We start from the raw sequence: 27,250 nt of genomic DNA on the forward strand, positions 1-27,250 counted from the left end.
CACACACACACACACACACACACACACACCTTCTCCATCCTATTGGCCCATTGGACCCTATTGCTTCCAAAGCCAGCAACTTGGGGAATTGCTTGGCTACGAGTCTTGATTCATCATCAAATTCCACAGCATGCATCCTTCACTCACACAAATATTTCAGCAGAAACCCTAATCCAAAAATCATGTTTACTCGAAACATTTCATTAACATGTATTTTTCCTAGTGAACTTGCAATGATTCTCACTGTATTTTAAACAGCTTTCCACAAGGGAGCTGTAGGCTGCATGTAGTTTACAACAAGGCATGGGAGGAGAAGACTTTATCTATACATCATGCTCTAACATATCTCCCCCTTGTTGGCGCAATATACATAATTGCTTGTTAAACTGTGGCAGCCACTATCCTCATGTGGTGGTCTGACAAAATGTTATGAGTCGAGACTTGAGTTAAAACGGGGTTACTCAACGCAAAGAAAATCTATCTCCACATTACTAACAGCAAGTTGTCTGCCGCATCAAAGTTCTTTGCCAGACTTCTTATCTGTCACCAACAGCTAGTATCAGTCATTCTGCTGATCTATTATTCCCAAAAATAAAAACAGAAAAATCTTTCAGACATGTGTTTTTGCAGGGCACATCTTCAAAGACTCTGAACCGAACAGCTGCATCACATTCAGTGTAGCTCTGCAGGAAACTCACACGTTTGCCATGCCAGCAATCCTGGGTGCTAATCAGTGCATCAATTTAATGCCAAACTGGCTCATCTTATCACAAATTATGACTTTTAAATTTGACTGTTTTGCACAATGCCACTTTTTGTGGTAATTGTTAAAGCTGCGCTATTCAGTATCTTTAAACAAAGACTATGTGTAATGTGAAATGGAAACCCACAGAGAATTGTCATCCAATTCTGCAGTGCCCCTCAGTGTCTTTCAGCTCATTTTGCAGCTATATAGCGACAACTTAACTGTTTCCTTCCGTCTCATTGCTCTCATCAGTCTTGTTTCCAACCACAGCAGGGCATTTGTTTTAAGAAAAAGAGATCCGATAAACCCACTGTGTGTTACCTGACAACGTTAGTGACTAGCTGGAGAGCGTAACTGCGAATTTAGCAGATAACAAGCCAGATATTTTTCTAAAGAGTTGTCAACCAAAAACAAGGAGGAGGAAACAAAGAGTGAATACTGGACTGACATTTATCGAGCCAGAAACACGACTCTAAATGAATGTTGCTCCGTGTCTTCTTGATGTCAAATAAGCTTTTTGCTAACACGTTCATCATAATATGTCAATGTTGTGTTCAACTGCCCAATTATCTATCGGTCTATAATTGTTGAATGCTCAAAGTGCTTTACTGGCTTCATTGTCCTACAATCTGCATTGACCTGCTCATCAAAGGGCAATATAACACAGTAAATATGTTTCCATAATCACATTGTCCAAAAGATAATATATAATAAAAGATCATTTTGTGTTATAGTGGTGTTATTCTTCATGCTTGTGACTGAGTTAAACATTTTCATATTATAAATATTCCCTCCATTCTGTGGTTTACAGATATTCTTGTCACAATTTGCAACATTATTAGTTGTTTTTATGAGAGACAGCAGGTGAATTCAGGTACGTTTTGTTGTTGTAAATCTATTTGGCCAAAACAATTAGTAGAGGAAATGTAATCAACGGTAAACAAGTTGTAATCCAACGTTAGATGGAAGTGTCTTTTAAAAGCATCTGCTCGTGGCAGTCGTGCTATTGGTGTGAGAGTGAAACTAATTATATGTTACAATTGAGAGGGGAGGGAAAATCTCAGGCAAACAAGAAAGCCCAAGGTAACCGCTCCGCATTTAATAAACTAGTGGCTTCACTGTGAATAGAACTAAATGCGATGGTGACTGCTGTGGAAAAAGACAGGCGTGTGCCAGGGGAATAAAGGGCAAGAGACTCAATGCAAGTGAAAGACAGAAAGAGGAAGGAACAAAGAGAAAGGATAGAGAGAAAGTGACAGTCTGACTGACAGAAGAAGAGAGAAATGAAGTGAACAAACAGAATGAGACTGGGGACACCGTGTGAAGGACAGGAACAGAGGGAAACACAAACACACTTAATAGACATAAACAGAGAATGAGGAATGGGGAAGGGGTTACAATCAGCACTCATTAAATGGTCTCATTGAATCTAGCAGTTTAAAATTTGATTCTGTTGTCAAAGGCAATCTGTCTTATGTTCTCTGCTTTATTGGTTCATTTCTCAAGACATACAGTTTCAGGGGATTCACTAACAACATCAGCATTTAGCTTTGTTGTTGTTTGGTCTCAGTGGGATACAACTACATTTCAAGTTAAAGCAGGGTATTGTGGCTCTCATTTATTATTTAGAAGATGCGGTACGTATTTGCTATTAGAACAGGAAGTCATAAAAGTTGTTTATGCTGTAGTCATTATGTAATGGCTAGAGCAGATGGACTTTTTTAAATGCCAACTGAAATATGCACCAAGTATCAAAACCTGTGTGTTGAAAATGCAAGTGACTGCTTAGGTGGGGGCTGTTTCTAGTACCAGTTAGACAATGACATACAAGTAATATAAGTGAGTAATATATCTTTTCATTTTGATAGCTTATCAGACACAAACTCTGCAGGGCTGGAAAGTGTGATAGTCATTTTTTAATGAATCACCTTCTGGTAAGAAATTTACAAATATAGAAGTTAGAATAAAGTTGTTTTAGGACTAAATCCAAAGTGGCAGAAACGAGAAAAACGACCCGCAAATTCATCTCATCTTCCCGGCGGAGAGAGGTTGGCAGAGGCGGCACTCAGCAGCCGCTTTGCCAAAACGCTTCATTGGCAGTCCAGGAAGTTTGTAACTTAAGTAATAATGAATAATAAAGGTGCAATGTGTAAGATTTAAAACATTCAAAAAAGAAGTTTACAGTGTTGACGTTATGTCAAAGACGTTTATTTATTGTGTTGCCGGCCAGTTCTGTTTTGTAATATCACTTGTTCCTCGAGAGAGGACAGTGAGTCACTGTGGCGCCAGTCCGCCCTAAGTACAGAGAACAAAGAAGTGGAACTGCCCCGAGGGGCTGTCAATAATACATCCATGGTCCGTTTACATTTTGATAGTTTGCTTATTGGATTGAATCCAAAGTGGACGAGACGAGAAAACCACTCGCACTCTCGCCCCGTCCTCCCAGCCGCTGGGAGACGGCTTCGACGGGAGGAGAAGTAAACGCCAGCACAAAGGGACTGAACCCGCCGGATCAGCAAACTTTCTGTTGATGCCATTAAGGCGCTCCACCTTACTCGTTTCTGCCACTTTGGATTCAATCCAATAAACAAACTATCAAAACGCAACGTTACACATACCAAAGAGCCATCTGTTTTCAGAGCAGGGGGCTAGGTAACACACATTGCACCTTTAAGGCACAGAGTTGTATCGTTTCGTACAGCCCAACCACAAAAGGTACAACTCTGTCCCTTGTGTTTTCAGAGAATGTGTATGACACAGTAAGAGTCTGTGTGCTCTTGTTCATATATGTGTATGTGTGTTTCCTGCAGTGTGACAGAAAGGCAGGCAGGTCTGCAGACAGAAGTTTGACAGGCGTTTAATGAGGAAGCTCTCACAGGACACAGGCTTTGCCCAAGTAAGACACAAACACACGCATGCACGCACATACACGCACCAACACACACACACACACACATGCATACCGACACTTACCAACACACACACACACGCACACACACACACACACACACACACACACACACACACACACACACACACACATGCATACCGACACTTACCAACACACACACACACGCACACACACACACACACACACACACACACACACACACACACACACACACACACACACACACACACACACACACACACACACACACACACAGTGAGTGAGCAGTGGGGGACAGGAAGCACCTTTCTTTGGCAGAAAAAATACCTCAACCCAATTATAAGGTGCTTACAATATGCTTGCCTTAATTACACTGAGATTGCCCTCTGATCTCCTCAGATTAGCTATTTAAACAAGGAATAAAACGAAACAGCACTTTTTCAAACTGCCAAGCCAGTGATGTGCTGTTGGCTGCTTGTTGGAAACAGCTAGGGGGTTTTCATTGCTTTGTATAAGCTTACCAATAACCTCTGATAACCCCTCTTCAATGGAAAATTTGAGGTTTCATTCTTGAAGGGTCGTTTCAAATCTGACTAGACATTAGTGAGGAAACCGCTGCTCTGAGATGGAGTGAAGGTGAAAGCTAATTTCCCTTCCGTCCAGTACAACAAGCTCTGGGCTGCTTCGGTTGTTGAGCTGACAAGTGCCCAAGTCATTCTGTTACTTGTCCGATGTGAACCTAACAGGAGCCTGCCGGGAGGGGGTCCAAGTGTGAGGAGGTGAAGGGGAGGTGGATGTGCGGTAGTGCCATATGGAGAGCAGAGACATAATGAGAAACTACATTTGTTGACTTGGACTCAGAGGAGCAGCAGAACAAAACTCTTTAAAAAAAAAGTATCACAGCACTTTTATGGGTCTTGAAACTTGTCAGGCTCGGCTGTGGGAAAGCTAACGTTAGGTTTGATCCGACTCATTTACATTATCACACATTAACTTAGTTATCAATTAGCATACAACACATGCTTGGCAGAAAGACTGAACTGTCCTTGAAAACACTCCGCACTGCAGCCAAGTGGACAGCGGCCACTCAGTGTCTGTGAGCTGAATTCAAAAAGTGAACACAGCTAATCAAGAGATCATCAGTTGTAGAAAACCAACCAATAGCAGAGCACAGAGTATGATACCTGGCTGGATGACGTCTACTGCAAGCCAGATAATTATGTTGGCTACAGAGCATTAGAGAACAGATGCTGTTGGAGACATTGTCCATCAGTCAGCAAGTGTAATGCCAAGGCTGGAACGCCAGAGTGGAGTTGGCAAGGGTGGTGTTGCAGGGTGGCAGGAGATAGAGGAGCACAGGTGGTAGTCTATCATGTCTACCTGATGCCCTTTCGAACCAAAAAAGTTTATGGGGGATTTGGGAGACCAGCTGTTGGTATTCAGAAAAAGGCAGAGGAAAATCTTGTGGGAGAGAAAGGGGAGGAATGAGACACCGGAGATATGAGAGTGTAAACGCCGCCCGACCAACAATCTCCCTCCCAGACTGCCGGCTTATCCCAGTCTCAGCCCATAAAGCCATATCTCTATTTGAGGTAGTAATGATCCTGCATCAGCTCCCTGCGGTCAGAGCAGAAGCAGACCAGTGATAAAGATGAAGTGGGCTGCCGATCCCATGGCGCCTTTTAGGAGAGTGGAACATTGACCACAAGATCTCTATCTCATTGATCAGCCAGTTCAGAGAGAAAAAAGTTCCTCTTGTCCAGAGAGGCCTGTTCCCCACTCCACTGCCCTATTTCAGAACAAATGTCTTTGTAAAAAAAAGAATTGCTTTTTTAACTCCCTTTTAGGATGTGCTGGTATTATTATACGTAGGGAGGATAGAAAAATGAAACCACTCATTTGATTTGGGGAGTTGACTCTAGCTTCCTACCTGATTAAATGAAGTAATATTTACCAGTAAATATGCTTTTGATCTGTGTTTATCAAGCATGGATGTTTGTATGTCGCATCAACATTTTTCTATAGGGAGCTTCGATTGGAAAAGTGTTTCCTTTTTTTTTTCTTTCTTTATCTCACAGTGGGCTTAGTCCAGTTCTGGGAATCTAGCCAAATGTTTGACTTACACCACCCAAACAAAGCACAGCTCAACTTTACACAACAAGGTTGGCAAACAGTTGGCCAACAAATTTTGGCATTTGAGTAGCAACACAAATATGTTGAAGGAGAGGCAAAAGACTCAAATGTTCTTGATGAGTTTCACTTCACAGAGTGAATATGGCGGAGCATTATTCAATGAGCAGCTGGCAGAAAAAGATGAGCAATATGAGCTGCTTTGGGTATTGTCTTCTTCCACAAAAGACAAAACTCCGCTTCTTGACACAGCTGACTAAGATGAAACAAAAGCAACATTTTAACATGGCGCAGCGTCCCTTTTCATACTCTTGATGACAACAATCAGCTAAATTGAAATCCATTTTTGTTGCTGCTCACCTGGGAGCCACTGTTTTTCCTCGCTTTCATCTAAGTGATCAAATCAAGAGGCTGCTTCCTGATGACAAGATAGTGGATTTGGATATACACATGGCGGTTCTTCCGGTGCTGTTTTGACAAGACAGATCAACAGTGTTGTGAGAAAAGGGTCAGGAGAGGTGCAGACGACAGCTGTGCGTTTCTAATTAGGATCAGGCAGAGACAGAAGAAGCACCTGCGTTTTGTTTGTGAGCAGACTGAACAGAGGAATCCTGCACACGGTGACACTCAGCTTAACTTCCACATTCTTTTAATCAAATGTGCTTCCAGATTTGGGCACTTGTATGCTCAGGCACAGCCACACACTGTAGAGGAATGAATTATGGTGCTATTATGTATTAGTCATAATCTCAATTAAATTAAACTCATTATTATTTTGTGCCATTTTATGCCTGACGCTGTGGTACTGTCGCTGGAGCAGCTGCAAGAAAAAGGACAAAGCTCCTAAAAATGGTTCTTCGCACTACATTTGATAAATGTAGAAGAACTGTGCATGCTTTTATATTATTTACTAAAAGATCATATGTATATTTTATATAATTGTTGCCATTTACTGTATGAAAGTCCCAGTGTGATAGTTTATTCAGAATGAACTTTCTTGTATGTATGTGTTCTTAAACAATTACAGCCAGACCGATAAATTCGCTTGAACCAGACATATGTGCATATGTCTGCTGATTAGTAAGTAATTGCAGTACATATCATTTTAAGATATGTTTAAAATCATTTTGAACGTCTCTGTTAAATAGTTTCTCTACCCAAAAACAGCAAGTGCATTTCTTAAATGTAAGAATGTCTCGTTATCTCACTATATATAGTGGTCACAATTCTAAAAACTAATTTAAGTTATCTTCATCAGAAATTATTGTTTGTTATCTGTTTCAGTGTAACATCCAGACATCAAACATCCAGTATTAGTTGGGCTGTAACAATAATATAAACTTGAACAGAAAACACATATTATACGTCAAAATACACTTAATCTCAAATATGCATAATAATTTTGAGGCTAAATTGATGATCTTGGCTAGTTTTGAATTAATGCTGAACACTGGTTTAACAGTTAGCCATTGAGTGCAAAAATAAATGGTGGTTTCTAAACACGAATCTATGAGACACCTCTTTTAACTGGCCGTAGCAATGACGACTGCAAAGTGCTCAGCAACGTGAGACACATATGGACAATGTGACCAAAAGAACCTGCTGTTCTTGTTGAGTTCATGTACACACAGCATGCTATGAACAAAATATGTGGGTGTAGTATAAACTAGGCAGGAGGGTGTGGTGTGTCTGTCACTGATTGTGACCCTGTATACAAATGAGCAGGTATATATAATGAACATTTAATTACCTAGCCCTGTCCTCCACTCTCCATGTGATCCTCTTCAAACTAAGCAGCAACTGTATCCGTTCACCATCCCAAGCATCCTCAACACCTTCACAGCCATAAGTTTAATTCTCAGATGGCACCAGGATATAATTGATATCATAAAATCATGTAGTGTATCACATTGAGAATTTAGAAACTACACTAAAGGGAAACTACTGACCAGTAATTAAGTAGCACTGAATGTTTATAAACTCTACTTTGAGGCAGTAAAGCTCATCCGAAGTCCAAATAAATGTGAGGGATGATGCAGCTCCACTCCTGAGACTTCTTTAGCTGAGCACCTCTCGTTAAACATTTTTCTTACTTTCACTCCTGAGACAAAGATTTGATTCCTCAGACTTTACAATGCACAGACACAGGCAGACGGACACAAATACATAAAGCTATAATGGCAATTGATTCTAAAGTGAGAAAGTCTTTGTACCTTTTAAAAGATACTGGAGGACACATTTGATAGCTTCTTTCTTTGGATCCTAATGAATCCTAATGACTGAAAAATGAAGTAAAATAAATTGGACTAAAACTTGAGTGTTGGGACGTGAACTGCATTCAGCTTCGGGCTAACATCATATTGTAATGAAAGTAGCAATGAAAAGCTCATTTGCATTACATTTCATGTCTTTACACGCCTTTTTTGAGTGGGGCATCTGTGTGTGTCAGCTCTGCTTAATCAATGGCGTGTCACTTGCTGACAAAACACAGTGCTTTTGACTGGCTAGCATTTGACTTTACATATAGTGGTTTTAAAGCCCAATTACAGTGGAGAGCTGAACCATAAGCTGACCCCCCGAGCCGAACAAGACAGACACAGCAGAACTAATACCACTACGCACTCAAACGTAGAGATTCAGCGTGGGACTGATGGAGGGTGATTAGGGAGAGGCAGAAAGAGAGATGAAGCAGGTTTCTGAATACTATTCTCTATTAGTTTTCTTAACAGTGGTGGATCTTGACCTGGTAGTCATCTATAGCTGGTATCTGAAAAGAAGTCAGAGAAAGGAAATGTCAAGAAAGATACAGGTGGAGGAGGTGAAATGAGAAAAAATAAGCAACACGCGGAGACAGGAGAGTAGTAAGAAAGAGGTGAGAATAAGGACAAAGAGAGTAACAAGAGCTGAGGCTTGTGATATTAGAGGAGGGACAAAGGTAGAGAGGGGAAAATTGGTTAAAACTACAGGTAGGGTGAAAAGGAAGAAGACAAATAAATGAGAAAGAGGAAAATGGAGTAAATCAAAGCAGCAAAGGACATGGGTGTTGGTAATATCGACAGAAGACTGAAGGCACGCTCAGCCTGTGAAAAAGAACAATCAGGCAACAGACCCATCGCGCGGATGCTTGGCAGCTGTTGTTGTATTGCTCAAATAATTCTAAACTCCTTCATCAAAGACCAACCAAATCTAATCAGCACAACTTTCTGACAATGTAATTAGTCGAAAATGTTAAGTTACACGATCTGACGCTTCACGCTAGCTAACAAAGTGGCGTCCCGTAGCTTCACGCTGTGGCAACGTAAGAAGGTGCTTACATGATGACAGATGACATCTCGTGATGACGAAGAACTTATTCATTTATTTCTCAAACATAATACTGACATTTGCAGAAAAACAACTTAGATCACAGTCCACTTACTAGCTTTTTCCTGAGCTCTCGACCACATCTCAAGGTTTCTGAGTTGCCTTTAATCCACACACCACCACTTGTTATTACGGGGCATAAGATCCATACTTAACTTAGGTCCGGTGATCACAACCAAGCTATCTCTATGACAACTAAGCAGACAAAATCGGCTGATGAAGAGATGAGATGCTGTTAAGAGCTGTAAAAAGAAAGCTAATAAGTGAACCTTGAGTTAAGAATGACTTTCCAATTTAGTCAGAGAAGGTGCCGTCCTGCCAAGCCATGTCGCAATGTGTTTAATTCATACATGTAAACACAGCGGCAGGCGATGTTACAGGACAATTCTGCTTATTTCAAACACAGTACCTTTATCTCTAATTACTGGAGATTGCTGTGCCTCAAGCTGAATTAAGCTACTCTTAATCTGATAAAACCTTAAACACAATCATTGCTATTATTAAAATAATAATGAAAACTATATTATGCAATGATGTGTAACAGTGCATGAAATGTGTAGCTAATGGCATTATCAACTTATTTAAAATCAAAGGATTTATTTATTATTTCATTATTTTGATCACAATATATATTGTACATACCGTAAGTGGATGAAGTTTTTTTTTACTGTGACGGTTTATAATACCATGAAAACGACACATCAATGCATCACCAATTATCGATACAAGTTGAAATAAAAAGACCAGAAACATTTTCTTTTCTTGACACAAACTAGCTCACTTGATCTAGAATGGCAAGTTATTAAATGTTTGCGCTACAGTGCAGATTTTTTATCACAATAAGAACTAAATATGGCCATAAAGGTAACCATTTTCTCTTTTAACTGGGTATTGTCAAGCATGTGCAGAATTTGGATGATACTTGTGTCCACATGTGTGAGAACAAAGCTTAGCAGAAGTTGGCTGTACAACAACAGGAGATTGCAGTGACCAACCATGGTGCAATGTCTGGCAGGGAGACGGTCTAAAGTAAGCAGAGCTACCGTGTAAATGGTCTCTGTCCAGAGGGGATTTGCTGGTTTGAATAGCTGGCTTTTCAAGTAAAAAAAAAAAACAATTCCAAACCTCACCATGTGTAGCACTGAGCTGCTGGAAAACTAACCGTCTGAATAGCTCCACACACACACACACACACACACACACACACACACACACACACACACACACACACACACACACACACAGCAAGTATCTGAACATGTGAATGGACACGTTAATGAAAGCGTACTCAGATCTATGGCAAACGCTCATTGTGTGAGCCAATGAATGCCTCATAATTATGACACAAATGAAGCACTGGACCTGCAAAATCTTTTCCAGGCATGAACGAAGGTTTTCAAAGTTGTTCAGTGTCCATTCACGAGCAATCAACTGTGGTTCAGCTTGGTCTGATGGCTCTATTCAACAGTTGCTTCTGTCTGGCCAGTTCATTTGCCTACTAATAAAGTAATCCCGAGTAATACGTCTGACTCCAAACTATCTTGGAATTAAACTGAAGACTGCGAAAGGAAAGGAACAGATTCATTTTTACTGGGACTGAATTCGGTTTTTTTTTTGCGTTACCCCGAACACTAGTGCTCACGATAAAGCAAAAACACTGTATCAGAGTAGACAGGAGAGAAAGAGGCGGAAAATGAGATGGGGAGAGCGTCTGCCACAGAGTGAGGGAGAGAGACAAACACAGATAACCTTAGAAGCAAAAATAATGTAGAACTTGAACAGCTGCACATAAATGACACTCCGGTTGCACGTCATTTTCTGATTATTTAAAGCCTTTTCTTGGTGGTTGTATAAAAGGGAGTCAGAATTGTATTTGTGTGTATGCGTCTGTCTGTGTGTGTGTGTGTGTGTGTGTGTGTGTGTGTGTGTGTGTGTGTGTGTGTGTGTGTGTGTGTGTGTGTGTGTGTATGAAAGCACAAATCTCTTATTATTTCAATCTCCAGGTTTTGAGCTATACCACTGACCCCCAACCTCAATCCGGCGGGCTCTTTATTTGCCCAGCAGACCTCAGGTTCACCTCTAAATCCAACCTGAACAGCACCCAACCACAATTGAGTACCATAATCTTTCTGTACTCCGGCAACCAGATAGCTTTGCAAGCCCAAAGCAACCCCTGGACCTCAGACTGGGTATTAATATTCATGACTACTGACACATATTTGAATCATTGAGGAATGTGTTCCTCCTCTTTAGCAGACACGGGGACATTGCACGTTTAATCGTTCATGATTAGAGGAGAGGAAGTCAGGGGTAAAAACAGGTTGTAAGAGCTTTTAGACTGAGCTGAAGGTAGCTAAGAGCAGTGAGATAAAAAAAAAGGAATTTAGATCAAATATTTGGCAAATGAAAATGTAATCACTTACATTTACTCAATTCAGTTTAAAAGCTTTCTGTGGCTTATGGCAAAAATGACCTTAGTGCAAGGCTTTGTATGAAAATAACAAGATGGTGGTTGTAAACAGAACCTTGTGCAAATCTGCATGCGGGAGGAAAAGTCCTTGGCCTCTCCCTTCATATCTAAATCACCACTTTTGAACAAGAATCACATTTGTTTTTCTTGAGAGCAGCAACAAGAAAACTGCCCTGCACACACCAGTTATTCTGGTTAGCACCTACAGTATAAAGCAGCAGGAGCCTCTAATCCAAAGCTCCAGTTAATGTTTCTCATTAGTCGATATTAATCTACCCTTCCTCCAAATCCTGACCTCAAGGTTAGCTTGCCATGACGCATACGATGAAAACAAACTAGCAACATGATGCACACAGTCAAGCCCCTCTCCGCAGTAGCTGTTTTTCTATTACTCACTATTAGTGTGAAACCCAGATGGGCTCAGTCCCACTCCTTTGTCGCCGCGGTGGAAGTAGCCTCTGCAGCAGCGGTGGAACCCGGGGAGTGATTGATTGGGGCTGGTAGATGATGAGCTGATCACCTAGTGGGGTCTGTCAGCTGCAATATTGCTACCAGTGTCCCATGCAACCAGCCACCGGAGTGCCAGCATCTGTGGCCTTTAGGCCTGCACAAGATATTCTTTTATTTTATCGCCAGTGCAATGTCAACTTGCACAATAAACACTCTGCGAAAGACTGTGATATTGCACTCAGGGATCGTTTTGAGTTCAATAAAAGAATGTTTGAAATAATTTCCTTTCATTTTTTTGCAGTTTACTGACTGCAGCAGAAAAGTCATATTCATCTCATATTGTGCAGAACTAGAGACCTTATGTTAACAGTGAGGGATTAGGTGGTCAGAGTATTGTGTATGCACACACACACACACACACACACACACACAGAGAAGCAACCAACAGCTAACAAAAGACTTTCAATCACAGAAAAAGAAAAGACTAAGCTTTTGTTAGTTATGGCGAGTGGCGTTTCAGTGCCTGATCCCTTGACATTGCAGGATGGCTGGGTCAATGAAAACAACAGCATGACTTCTTGGCCGCCGATATACCTCAGCGATATAACATTATTTTTAATGTCTGACCACCCAGGGAACGATGTCGAGTTTCATAAACGAACTTTGAACGAATACAAAGAAGGCAAAGCATTTAGACTGTTTGACTCTGGCTGGTTGAAACATATCTTTCAATCCTCTCGCAGATTCTGAGTATTGCTTTATGAAAGCAAAATGTTCTCATTCAATGAAAGTTTTGCATACGCCACATTCGGCATAGATCTGTGCAGTCAAGAAAACTGGCGATATAAGTGCTTATTGCAGTTGTGCAGTTGGGTAAGCTATTATAAATATATACCTAACTTGTGTTTGTTAATTATTATAAAACTCAATATATAGAAAGTACATTTGTCAATATATAAATCAAGTAGATAGACTACATACCCCAGGTCGAGTTCAGGATCAGGGAATTCATTTGTTGGTTTTCCTTGCATGACATGCTCACTGCAAATCTGCGAAGATTTCTTGGGCTCCCAAGACTTCCCATTGTAATCCTGTCTCTTTACAGCTTTGGTCCATGCTAGCCTTCTATCATTGTTCTTTAGTGCGGTTGGAAATGGAAATAGTTCGAACGGGGGCTTGCAGTCGCAATTTTTGCAATCGTGAAGCTCACAATGAGATTCTGCACATTTATTTAGCTTTCTCCCACTGTTTGAACATCGTTTCACCACACAATGTCGGTGTCCAAATCCCATAACTAGAAGAGCGATGATTACACACTAAAAACTAGTCAAATACAATGTAAACACGCTTGAAGAATAAGCTAAATACAATGTAAACACGAAGAGAAGAAATCCAATATGGCGGCCCTTGTAGAGTTGGTGCTCACTTTTCTAGGCTTGCCACCCCAGCATGCATTGCGATTCCACCGGAAGCCCGAAACTCCGATTCCGTCTATACACACACACACAGAACAGCAGCTGACTTCACTGATTTGTACACCTCAAGCCTGAGATGGGGGACCTAATCAGTGAAATCAGCTGGTGTGGTGTTGGGTTGGAATACACATCTGCACACTCTTGGCTCTGAATGGCACCCGGACGAGGATCGTTGAGTTAATACCGTCAGTTTTTAATCCTGATCCTGAGGAAACAAAACTGCTACGACATCTGGATTTCCAGTTATGCATTCAAGGTATTCAATTGTCTTTGACTGTATGACTAGAATGAAAATCGGCAGGGTGCTGATGACCACAACTGAGAACCATTGGGTTTGATCATACCACGAATTGCAACACAACACAGAATAAGATAGGAGGATCAACGTACAGTTTTCCAAAGGAAACAACTTGTCTCCTAATGTTTATTAAACTTTCATACCAAAATCTCTTCCTGTAAACTGACTGAATATCTTTTAACAGTTTGGGCAATGTGGGTGGACACAAAATGACATCTAATAACATGTGGTTATAAATGTTGCGGGCCACACCACCAGCTCGGTTTGTATAAAAGCTGTGCTTCTAGAAGATAACATTAGAAGCATTAACGTATGTCAGAGTGGATTTGTTAGATTCTGGTTGAGAATTTAAACAGGAGCCAACATCACTATATGTTCTCTCCACTTCCAAATGCTCAAATATTCTCCATCTCCTCTCTTACTCAAGGTGAAAAGGGAAGCGAGAGGTCCTCTGTGGCTATCTTTTGAACTCAAGCTCTTCTTGATGTTACTGTAAGATGAGAAACATGTTACACCACATCAAACTATGCATTTTCAACTAAATCATGTCAGAGAAGAAACACCTTAAACCATTTCACAGTCTCTAACACTTTTCACAGAACCTGCGAAGATGACCTACATATGGGCTGAATTACATCCACAGTGATGTCTAGCAGTTGCAGTGCTGTCCGGCTCCTCACGCTTCACAATGTACGAGCAACAATATGTCAAAGCTGAGGACGCACAATTTCGTTAAGTAGTTCTTTAATCGGCCACTATATATTTAAAAGACAGAGGTGGTACTGTATGTAACATTTACTCAAGTACTGTACTTAAGTACACATTTAAGGTACTTGTACTTTACTTCAGTATTTCCATTTTATACTTCTAATACTTTACACTAACCAACAGTATTTCAAATAGTTCAAACTAATGCCATTTTGAACAACTACATCAGTAAAATGCTACTCACATATAATACATGAGCAATCCAATAATTATTATTAGCTGCGACCGGCAGTGCGACAGTTTTTGCTCTAGGAGGCTGAAATTCGGCATAGAGGTCAAGAGTTTGTGTGTGTGTGTGTGTGTGTGTGTGTGTGTGTGTGTGTGTGTGTGTGTGTGTGTGTGTGTGTGTGTGTGTGTGAATGCATGAACACTTGTATTATAGCATATCCCCCACAGGGGCCAATTCTATGCATTATGGCTACATTATAGGTACTTTTGATACTTAAAGGTCATTTAGCAATATTACTTACATAGTTTTACTTTTGACATTTCAATCAAGGACTATTACTATTACTACTATTACATCAATCGTAAAATAAATTGCGGACCCTCTATGTGGCTCTGATACAGGGGAAGAGTACATGCAGCTGAGGTAAACGCTACTATCACAATAACATTGTCATCATTAAATCCAAAATAATACTGAAGTATAATGAATATAAAAATAATAATATAAAAAATATATAAAGTATAATAGTAATAAAGTCTGAATTCAGTGTTTAACAATAAATGGAATAGAATAGAAGAATACGAGTAACTACAGTGAAAGAGTTGCACAGCTGCACTTGACAATGGAGTGCTGCTCTACGGAAAAACTCATTGTGTCATACGTCAGAAAAATACTAGTCAACGTGTTGAACTTGAAACAAGTCCATTTAGAGCAGTTGGGAGAAGATGGTTGTGAAGAATTTTTATATGGGTGTAGCATTTTATTTACAGATCAGAAAAGGATGGACACCCAACTGGCATATCAAACGCCCAGTGCAAGTGTTTCTATTGAGCTGTCAAGTTATGTCTGGTAACACATTTCTTATTCTTTCCACAGCCACTGCAGCAGTTCTGAATTACTAGGCGTTAAAAACTAAATACAATTCAGACTACAGCATTGGTGACAGCACTGACCAAAGCAAATGCTTAAAGAACTGTTATACGTGGGAACGCACAAAGACTAATTCAACATGATGATAGCAGATGTGATAATGTGACAAGACTGAGCATTTAAGTATTCTGGTGATCCAAAGTATTGCCCGACCCATTCACATGTGCAATAACAATAAATATGTAAAGATGCAATCTGAGCCAGAGTAGGGAAACAGTGAATCTTTACGGCCAGTAAACTCCTTAGGATGTTTTATGGCTATACTGTGTGTATGACTTACTCAGAAATTCAATTTTTCACTATATGGGGTCTTTAATATTTATACGGTGGTAATATCACAGTCAGTGTTTCAAAGCAGTCAGCCCCGCAAGACAATGCCACCAGAGATTTTTAACAACAGGGAGTCCTGGTCTGTTTACTATTACAACAGACGGATGGCTCATTAAAAAGACGGGCTGTACTGTACCAGAGGACATTATAGAGACTGGGGTGGTAATGGGATGTCTTCTAATACTCATGCTGATCAAAATCATGCAGTTAAAAAGGCGGCTTCTCTGTGGACCAAATCCAATTACGGCAACACACTAGTGAAAAATGAATGATTGATGAAGTGAAAGAAAGCTGACATGTAGTTTTTAAAATCTGCAGCAGTTACTACACAGTAGATAATATAGACAGCTACACTACAAATGGTGTATAACATTTAGCAAACTCACCAAAGCACGGCTTAAAACCATCACGGACAGATGTTTTCAGATTTATAATTGATTTTGTTTTTGATATTTTGTTTTTGTATAACTCAAAGGCGCTCGGTCTCTTGACATCAGGCAGTAAAACACACCATGTCAGAGTTCAGACAAGCCAATTAGCGTCCAACTGGGGATCTGTTCACATTCAGTCAGGCTCTGAAGCCAAATCCACTCAGTCATGGGTTTCTTTCTTTACTGTTCAGAACAGAAAATATGGCTATTGACTATTTTGTCAAAATAATCTATCATTTTTTAAATCATCTACAAGGTGAAAATCCCAATTTCAAACAGTAGATTTATGGACAGCAGCAGTTGGTTGTTTTCAACCCTTGTGATCTGATCAAAACAGCAAAACATGTACTTTTGTTTATTTGTATTTGTTTCTATAAACATCTCAAAACTGTGGCTAGCAAGCCTCGACGGGCTAAACTGCTCATCATCGTTCCAAACTCTGTATAGCTGTGAGCACGCTGCCTAACATGGACGAGCATCTGCACGCCAGTTGGGTCCACAAACTCACCTCCTTCTCTCCACAGATATTGCTGATGATGGAGTTGGAGGCCGGACTGGCAGAGGGACCGAGTACCGCCACCACTCCTTTCGACATGATCTGGCACACTGAGAGAAAACAAAGAGAGCGAGAGAGAAAGTAAGTCAGTCAGTCATGTGCTTTCCAGGAAAGGAAAGTACAGGCTATTTTTCAGGCATGAGTCATTTAAAAAAGGCCCTCTTCAGCCAGATGTTAATGAATGCACATGCTGACTATCTCAACCTTTAAACGGATAGCACCCTGAGCCAGCGCTTCTACTGTCTCAAGAGAACCTGAACCTACATGTGTTAATGAAACCTGCGGAAGGCCAAACGCATTTGTCCATGTTTAATATGCCTAATGTGATGCGCATACAGAAAAACCCTATAAACCCTGCCTATGAGAATTTAATAACTTTTGGGAGAAAATGATATTCATATAACAGACTTTCACATATGGAGACAGAAAGATATAGAAATGGGAAGAGACGCAGACAGATAAACGGAGTGACAGACAGTGGCCGATTGAAAGAAATAGCAACAGGCAGCAATATCTGGAGGCTGAAAACATGAAATCTGGTATTTGAACATTTACACATGAATGCCATAATATCCCCAAAAGTGACACACACACACGCACACGCACACACACACACACACACACACACACACACACACACACACATGCACACATCTCATTTTCCACATTCTACATTTTCATGGTCTGATTTAAAGACTTTACCTTTGGGGTCGAAAACATTTACTCCTCTCTGATGTACACAGGACATATGCTTTAATTTCCCCATACTGGAAAACAGAATGCCGTTTCTTGTGAGTTTATAATCCCTGCCTTCTAATTAAACCGCTACAGTCAATGATGTGAGGCAGCCACGAGTACAGACACTATGTATCCAACTCATGTGTGAGCATGTGTGCGCAAAGTAAGTGTGTGTGATGACATTTGGTGTCGGTTATTTGGGCAAATGCAGAGCATTAACCAGCTACATGTGTGAAGGAGGCGGAGGGGGGCGACCGTTTTCGAGCCTGTGCGGTGAATCCAGAGGCAGTGAGTCGAATGATTAATAAGTAATCCCTTAGTCACCCATGGGGCCTGTAAGACATGAACACACTGACACCTTACATAAACACACACATACACATGTATGCACACATTTACAGTACATGCACATACACACATTTGCACCTGTCTGCATGGCTTCACCAAATTATAAAGCTGAATGATTTGACTGCCAGCCAACATGCTCCTGGCCCCTGTGACACTTTGATACGCTCCCTCTCTGCACACCTAGCATTGTGTGTGTGTGTGTATGTGTGAGAGACAGATAATGTGCATGAAAAAAGTCTGTGTCAAAACTCTACCTCCTCACCAAAGTTTATTCTTCACTCCCGGGACATTGACATCAGTGTCAAGGTGTCCATTACTGCTGGGAATAGTCAGAAAAGTACTGAGGTGCTCACCTGCGGTCAAATTATGGTCAGAAGGTCAGGAGGTTGACTTTAGTCCATTTACTCTGCTTGATATTGATTTTCACTGATCAATACAAGCTATTGGAACCTTGGAATGATTAGAGGGTTGTAATGAGTTTGATTTGTGCAACCAATTTAGCTGGTTGCAAGAGGACAGACGACGGACAGGCTATACAAGAAAAACACACACGAGATAAAGCAGATCCAGAAATAGCAAAAGACGGGCCACACAACATGCATGTGTACACTCAAACAGACACACACACACACACACACATTGATAACTAAACGTATCCAGCTGCAGGTCATGGTTTAAGATTTCTTGGGATTAAAACGTTCTCAGTTGGCCATCAGTGTCTTCAGGTGCACACATGGCAGCACTAAAGCAATCATTTGTGTGTGTTTTGTGGCTTTATACACAATATATAACATTGAAAGAAGTCTTGCCACATTCAGTTTCCTGCCTGTAAAAGCAGCAAGCAGTCGAGGGAGTCATCCATTTAGGAGCTGTATAGTACAGAGGCAGGAGTGGGGGCTTGAAAGGTGGGAGTGGGACTTTTCTGGGCAGGTAGCGGCCCCTCAGTGATATTTATATCTAACTGCAGCCACTGGTCCGTCCCTAATTCAATTCTTGCCTCTAATTACACACACACTTTGACACAAAAAAAAACATTTGCACAATATACACACAATCCAGCATGTACACAACAAGCACACACACACACACACACACACACACACACACACACACACACACACATGAAACACACAGGAGGAACCACATTTAGGAAGGGTTTGTAGTAAGCCAGGCAGAGAAAGTAATATAGTTTCTTGTTGTTGTGGTAAGTGAAGCTGTGTTTCTATGGATTAAGCGGCACCACTGGAGCTCTTGGTTTTGTGAAAGTGGGAATGTGTTGTATTGAAAATCAATCTCCACACTTCTTGTCATAGCAGTTTATATTGGCTGTTTTCTGCAGACACACACTGCACTGTGTTGAATTTGGATAGTTTTCTCAATAAAAATATATAACCAATAAACACTGAAGTGTGAGGCAACAGGTCACTAACCAGTACACTGATGTTCTGCGTAGCTGTGATGTGGAAGCATTGATAACAAATAATACAACTTGTGTTAATAGCCTTTGTCACTGTTTCTGGAAATCTCTTCAAGGTCAATTAGCCTTTCTGTTGAAGGTCATTTCTGCTTTTAGATGAAGTTTGTAGATCAAGCAATTTTTACATTACACTCCTTTTTACAAATAAAAATGACTTTGATCGTATCTGCCACAGCAGAGGGAAGTTGCCATTATATAAGCGAACAAAATACGACCCAGCAAACAAATATAAACACACCGTTTGACTTCTGCAGCTATCAAAATATGACAGCTCATTTTGCGTTCCTGCACCACCACAGTCTGTCATCTTTTTTCAATAATTTGTTTGCTTCAGTTTGACCGAAGTATTGTTAAACCAGACAGACTTATCTCTGTGTACTTGGGGAACGAGTGTGATGGACAGAGTGAAAAGAAGAAAGTAGGGAGAATTGAAATGACAGGCTTGCTGATTTAAAATTTCTCCAGCTTTTTTCTGTGTCTCTACGCATACACGTACAAACAGACAAACAGACCACACACACACACACACACACATCAACACTTTCTTTTCCACCCCAATTAGTTGCCATTTATTCCCTGTTTTACTTACTTGTTTCCCCCATCTCATATTCACTATCTCTCAGCAGTTCAAAGATGTCCACCTCCAGCTTGCCAGTGATGGAGCGGTTACTGCTCCTGTTGATGTTGTTTTTGGCCAGCGTGATGGCCAAACGCTCTCCTCTGCTGCACTCCATAGGGTCATCAAGGATGGCAGCTGAGAAGAAGGAAAGGGAAAGAAGCAATGGGGGTGAATTAAAAAAATAAATATCCACACTGGTAACTGCTGTTTTTCCCACATTAATGAGAACCCATGAAGTAGCCCAATGGACCCATGAAGTAGCCCATGGACCCATGAAGTAGCCCATGGACCCATGAAGTAGCCCATGGAACCCATGAAGTAGCCCATGAACAAAAAATAAATGTAGTCTGAGAAACTGTGAGTACAGGTAATGCATTTAAATCATTTTATTCTTTTAGATCTACAATAAAAGTTCAATCAACTGAAAGGTGCTTCCAAGGTGTATGGATTTATTAGCACTAATACTTTTGGCATTTTGAGCACACTGCTCTCCATTAATCTAGAGTGCCTACTATGGCAGGCATTGTTATTAATAAATCCATACACTTTGGGAGTAGCTTTTAGAGAGTGGAATCTACTTTTGTTCTAAAAGGATGAGTGCTATTGCATGCTAATGTCTGATCTGTATGATAAAAGCTTGAAAGCTTGAAAGCTTTAAAATCCAAAATAACTGCAAAAATATAAATTCTTAACATTTTGGTATTTTCATTACCAAATAAACATTCATAACATACTGTTTACTGCAGCAAAAGCATTGAAAACATTCGGTGGTTGTTCAGCTTTCATAGCGGCAGAGTGGAGACTTAAAGCTCCAGTCTGCAGCAGCTTCACATACATACACTGTGTTGAAAATGAAATCTGTATGCACAGAAACATTAAAGAATGATGAGACAACATGTTATACTCAGAAAGGATACATTCACATTCTGTACACAATAACGTATTTGTTTTGTTGTAGTGTTATTATCAGTAAAACTTGTATTTTGCTTAGCTAAGCCAATTATAAAGGCACTCGATGTAGATAATGCAGTCTTCTTAATTACTTATGTAGACAAATAATAATACAATTCCACCACAATAAGACTGTAGAGATTGGTCATTAAAAAATATTTTATCATTCCATACCACATGATAACTACGCAGTGGCATATATGCTTTATCTGAATACACTACAGTAACAATACAAGACATTCAGTCAAATATAAATACGTTTTTATAATTTTGTATCTTGAAAGTATTCTGTGACCTTTAAACAGTGCAGATATCAAGGTCATCATAGGCAAATTAAGCAACATAACCTGTTAACAGTGTTATCAAACTGTTTTTGATATAAACGGAATAAATGATTACAATCTTAATTATTGGTCTAACCATGAGGTCAATTTTTCAATTAAGATGTAATACTTGGCCCCAACAATTCTATACATGAATATTATCTTGGCTACAAGAAGTCAGGACTATTTCCAAGATCCCCAAAGAACATGGCCAATATGTAATACTTTAAAGAATCAGAATCAGGATACTTTTGGTGCTAATTGTCAAAAATATAAAACATTTACAATATATACAAAATATAGACAGTAGGTACAAAATATAGACAGTAGGTACACAATATAGACAGTAGACAACGTACAATATACAATATAAGCATTGCGTTGAATATTGAAATGAATATATTATAAGTTTAAAGTGTTTCTCAAACTGTTTAAAAATGACTAGTATAGACTAGAGCAGGGGTGCCCACACTACTACTTTTAAAATGAGCAGGTCCATGTGATCTACCTGTATTAAAAATGCTGCGACGGGGAGGGTGTGTGACTGTAGGTGTGTGTGGGAGCGAAACAGAGCAGAGGAGGGAATGTGAAAAAACTAGAATTTCAGGCGGCGCGGGGTTCTGTTGGGGGAATATATATAAAAAATGTTTTAACGGTGCGCGATCTACCCGCACTACACTCTTGGGCACCCCTAGACTAAAGTGTAGCATAGATGTAGCGTAGCTATGTAGGTTCGTTTTACGATCTTACGTCATAAATGATCTGCGCGGTCAATTTGAGTCGCGGTCAGCTGGCAAGATGGATCGATGGCTCAAGACAGGGTCAGTTAAAAGAACATTAAATCAAAAAATTTGACGTGAAGGTGCATCGTCCTGATGCCCTCACAGTTGGCATTTTGCGTATCTCTCAGTAGTAACGATCTTGCTGTGTATGCTCTGTATGGACATAAACTCAGTAATAAATGTAGTCTACGTTTCATATCATGTGTACAATCTATCAGCATTCACCGTTTAAATCGCATATGAATGAAATGCTTGTAGAATCCGTATTTGTATTTGTATTGTTGATTTAATGTGTGAAGGAGCGATATAGAGAAGGTCACATGAAGCTGTCATCAGGCTGTCAGTTATAATATATTGTTGGAGTGGTTAGCAGGCCTATTGTTTTTGGATATTTGGGGAGTTAGGCGGTCCGTCAGTGTTTTTTTTATTGGTTAAGTGGTCCTTGGTCTGAAAAAGTTTGAGAAACACTGATGTAGAGGGGGGGTGGGGGGAAGACAGTGTCAGTGGGGGTCTCTGGCCTTGTTGATGAGGGCAACTGCAGAGGGGAAGAAACTGTTTTTATGGCGTGAGGTTTTGGTCCTGATGGGCCGCAGCCTCCTGCCAGAAGGGAGCAACTCAAAAAGTCTGTGTCCAGGGTGGAAGGGGTCTTCTGCAATCTTACCTGCACACTTCCGGGTCCTGGAGGCGTGCAGGTCCTGGAGGGATGGCAGATTGCAGCTGATCACCTTTTTTGATGAGGGGGCTGATGTTCAGCTCCCACTTCACGTCCTGGGTGATGATGGTGCCCAGGAAGTGTAAGCACTCCACAGTGTCAACAGGGGAGTCACACAGGGTGATTTCAGGTGTGACTTCTTCCTGAAGTTCACTGTCATCTCTACTGTCTTTAGAGCGTTGAGCTCCAAGTGGTTCACACTGCACCAGGTCACCAGTCAATCTCCCACCTGTAGGCCAACTCATCCCCGCCAGAGATGATTCCGACTTCAGGAGCTTGACGGACCGGTGATTGGAGGTGCAACTGTTGGTGTACAGGGAGAAGAGCAGAGGAGAAAGAACGCAGCCTTGGGGGGATCCGGTGCTGATGGTCCGGAAGTCAGAGACATATTTCCCCAGCTTCACGTGCTGTCACGTGGAAGTCTGTGATCCTCCTGCAGGTGGAGTCAGGCACATTCAGCTGGGAGAGCTTGTCTTGTAGCAGAGCTGGGATGATGGTGTTAAAGGCAGAGCTGAAGTCCACAAACAGGATCCTGGTGTAGGTACCTGCGGAATCCAGGTGCTGGAGAATGAAGTGGAGGGCCATTTTGACAGTATCGTCTACAGACCTGTTGGCTCTGTAGGCAAACTGCAGGGGGCCCAGGAGTGGGTCTGTGATGGTTTTGAGGTGGGACAGGACAAGGCGCTCAAAGGACTTCATTACCACAGAGGTCAGGTCGACGGGTCTGTAGTCATTTACATTACATTACATTTACATTACAGTTCTTTTAGCTGACGCCTAGTCCTGTGCTGCTTGTTTTGTTGGGGACGGTAAATAATGGTGGAGGCCTTGAAGCATGCTGGCACGTGGCATGTCTCCAGTGAGGTGTTAAAAATGTCTGTGAACACTGGAGACAGCTGATCAAAACAGTGCTTCAAAGTGGAAGGAGAGACAGAGTCAAGTCCGGCTGCTTTGTGGTGGTTCTGCCTCTTGAATAAGCTGTTGACGTCCCTCTCAAGAATGGAGAGAGGTGTCATTGTGGAAATAGGGCGCTGAGGTGGACAGTAGTGGAGAGGCTAAGGCCTCTGCTGAGGTGGGGCTCCTGGGCTGGAGCTGATGAAGAGTGTCGCGGGGGATGGTGTCAGGTCTGTCCCATTGTCTTTCAAAGCGACAGTAGAACTCATTCAGTTCATTGGCGAAGTGCGAATCACTCATGGAGTGGGGGGGCTCTAGGCTTAAATAAAGTGCATTATGAGGGTATTCATAGTGAATTATAACACATAATGTTTTCTAATTCACTATATCAACAGACATAAAACATTCTAGATGTACTGTAAAAAAAATATTATTAATATATATTTTCAAGCAATTTAAAAGAATGCATCATCGCATCACTTACGATGCAGCATGAATTATTGCAATACATGACAATGCATTACACCTTACTTACCATCAACAATGAAACATTATGACAAAGCATGCATTATTATACATGCATTAATATGTACTTACTAACCTTAATTAACACATACAATAACTTATGATACTGCATGAACTATTACAGCAGACTATGATTCTTACAGTTGATTGTTAGGTGTGTATACGTGAGTATAGGTAGTAATAATGTATTACAAGCCTCTAGTTTATAACTAGTTAAGAGCATCCATAAGGCACTGATAAGTTATTATAAGTCATATCAATAAAGTTGTATGACTTATGATGATATACTGTAGTGCTTCAACAAGCGTTATGTGTATATTTATGAGTGTAGTCATGAAGCATTATGAATGCATTACAATCCACTACAAATGCTCTCATAATGCACTATAGATGTGGTCTTCAGAGGAAGTGTTACCAACATTTCACATCAATCACTTAATTATATTTCAGCCCAACATGAACAACAAACTATAACATAACTCAATAGGTTTAAGCTCCAGGGTAGAAAATAAAACACAATAAAAGGAGCAGCAGATGTCTGAAAGAAGGTTTGTAATAAATGTAATTACACTGGGTTACCACAAAGGTTCTCAAGTTAAATACATTACAATTACAGCTAAAGCAGAGGCAGGGGATAAAAGTAACCTACCCGGAAAAGCGTGACTATCTATTAAAGAGAAAAAACCAGAGTTGTAGTGTTGTAACTTCCAACCTCATCATATCAGATTTCAACGTGCAGAGCTGCATACAGAGCTGGAACGTGTTTAAAGTGACCTTTTCCCTGCCGAATTACACAGTTGAATAAACGATAACTAGCTCCAGCTTGCAAAGATGACACCATTTAGCATATATCATCACAGGGAGTCACAGCAAGCCAATATCTACAATCAATTAAAATGCTTTGCTAAGAAGCAGAGAGGAACAGTCACAGTTCATCCAAGGGTGGACTGTACCTGTCTCTGACTGGTGGAACATTTGTGGGCAAAGGACATACTGATTTCTTTATACACTTGACAGACTCACTTTTGATCACGTACAGGCATGTAAGGCTTTAAACGTTTTTTTTTTTTTTTTTACTCAAATATAAAAACTATAAAACTAATAAATATTCATAGTTCAGCTCTCTGGACTTCTCTCTTTCTGAAGATCAACACTTCAAATCACGAGAAAAAACCTGTGATGATTAAAGTCTACAGAGAAGCAAGTTTAAAATGTAGAGTTTAGAACTATCTGGTGGGTAATTGAATAATATCCATGTATTACACTAAACCATATCAGTATTACATCCTTGGACTAAAGCTAATACTAATATCTTTACTTTAATACAGGTTAAGATGACTACATGTACTGCATGCAGAAAATTATTAATGCTGCAGTCTTCCTCAGCTCTATGGAACGCTTACGTGTCTTTCAGCTCATTGTTTTGGTTTTATGGCCCACAGCTTTATTGTTTTGGTTCCCCCTCAGTGCTTGGGTAAAACGTTCTAAAGACAGCATTTTGTTGTACGTGTGTAATATTATAAAAAGTATTGTCTGGACCTGCTCTATATGAAAAGTGCCCTGAGATAACTTTGGTTAGGATTTTGTAAGCTACCTATTCGCCATAATTTATTTATTGTTGAGCAACCAACCAACACATTTGTTCAACCAACATTTGGTTGTAGATCATTTAAAAAGCTACACAAAATGTAAAACTCTTTATATTACAGTAAATGACAATAGCCTTACAACAAGATGGAGATAGACAGCGGTCTTCAGGAATTGTTTTAAGTTGGTCTGGTATGGTACACGTCTTTGGTCAGGTGAGTTTGCATTATAATTAGTTAATGAGCGGCAGAAATATTCTAATAAAGGTTTTGCGTCTGCTATCATAAATGTGTTTCCTATCATGCTTCATCATGGATCTCTCAGGGCACTTTCGATGTCTTTCTATGCTATAACTGTTTTGACTTGCTCTTCCCTTCTTTATTAAAATGTCTTTCTTCATAACGTTTGTGTTGAAATGTCAAGTTTCTTCTGTCAAGCACTCTGATTCATTTCATTTAGCATCAGAAATAACAAAAATGGCAATACAATATAGTGAATTATTATAGTTGTACGCCTACTGAATGTAACATAATTATGACGTGTTGTTCTCAAAGGAGCTGACATTTGTGAGTGGTCAATCCATGACAGCTGACAAATAAGCCAGACTGTTTTCACTCAAGGAAAACATGAGCAGGGCCTTGATCCATCAAAACCAATCAATGAGTAGCCCAGAGGTACGCTGAGGCGTAGCAGGATGTGGACTGAGGAAGACAGACAGGGCAAGTGAAAAGTAGGTTTGAAATGAGAATTCCTCCGAGGTAACGGCGCATAGCACAGGAAAATTATCTCATTAAGCTTTTTAGCATCTCTCAAAGACGTGATCATCAGGATCAACTCTGCGAACCTTGTCAATCCCAACAGTACTGTCCAATTGAAAGCCCTTCTTGCACCTTTGTTAGAAACACAACATGTGATCTGCACCAAAGCGGCAAAAACTTTAAAACTCAACTCACTGCGGATCCTATCCTTCTCTCTGCTTATTCATCCCGAGTAGACAAATAACAAGAGGCAGGCAGGTCTGTGAGGCATGTGTTTTGAGAGAGAACTGAAGAATTGCTGCTAAATGGAAGTCAGAATCAAGGCATTTTGACCTCAACCTGTGTCAGGGGTCCTGCTCTTATGAAAGAAAGTAGTCAAAAGGAAGGTCCAAACAGAGGCTTGCGTTGCCCTACTGTGCGAGCGATGCTGTTTGTGACACAGTGTCTCTGGAAAGTGGCAGCCAAGGGTAAAAAACTCATTATCCTTTTGAAGGATCTGCTGGCTTCTCTATTAATTCGATGGCTGCATCT

At 40.5% G+C, this 27,250-nt stretch overlaps 1 protein-coding gene across 1 annotated transcript in view; it reads right to left on the reverse strand.

Annotated features, from left to right (window-relative positions):
• grik4 (glutamate receptor, ionotropic, kainate 4) overlaps positions 1-27,250 on the reverse strand; it is a 272,241-nt gene that overhangs the window by 89,162 nt on the left and 155,829 nt on the right. Inside the window, 2 exon segments of the mRNA XM_029446271.1 lie at positions 16,958-17,055; positions 20,158-20,322. Of these exon segments, the coding sequence (XP_029302131.1) occupies positions 16,958-17,055; positions 20,158-20,322 (263 nt within the window).

Source organism: Cottoperca gobio, chromosome 13 (genome assembly GCF_900634415.1).
Source record: "Cottoperca gobio chromosome 13, fCotGob3.1, whole genome shotgun sequence".
Lineage (NCBI taxonomy): Eukaryota > Metazoa > Chordata > Actinopteri > Perciformes > Bovichtidae > Cottoperca > Cottoperca gobio.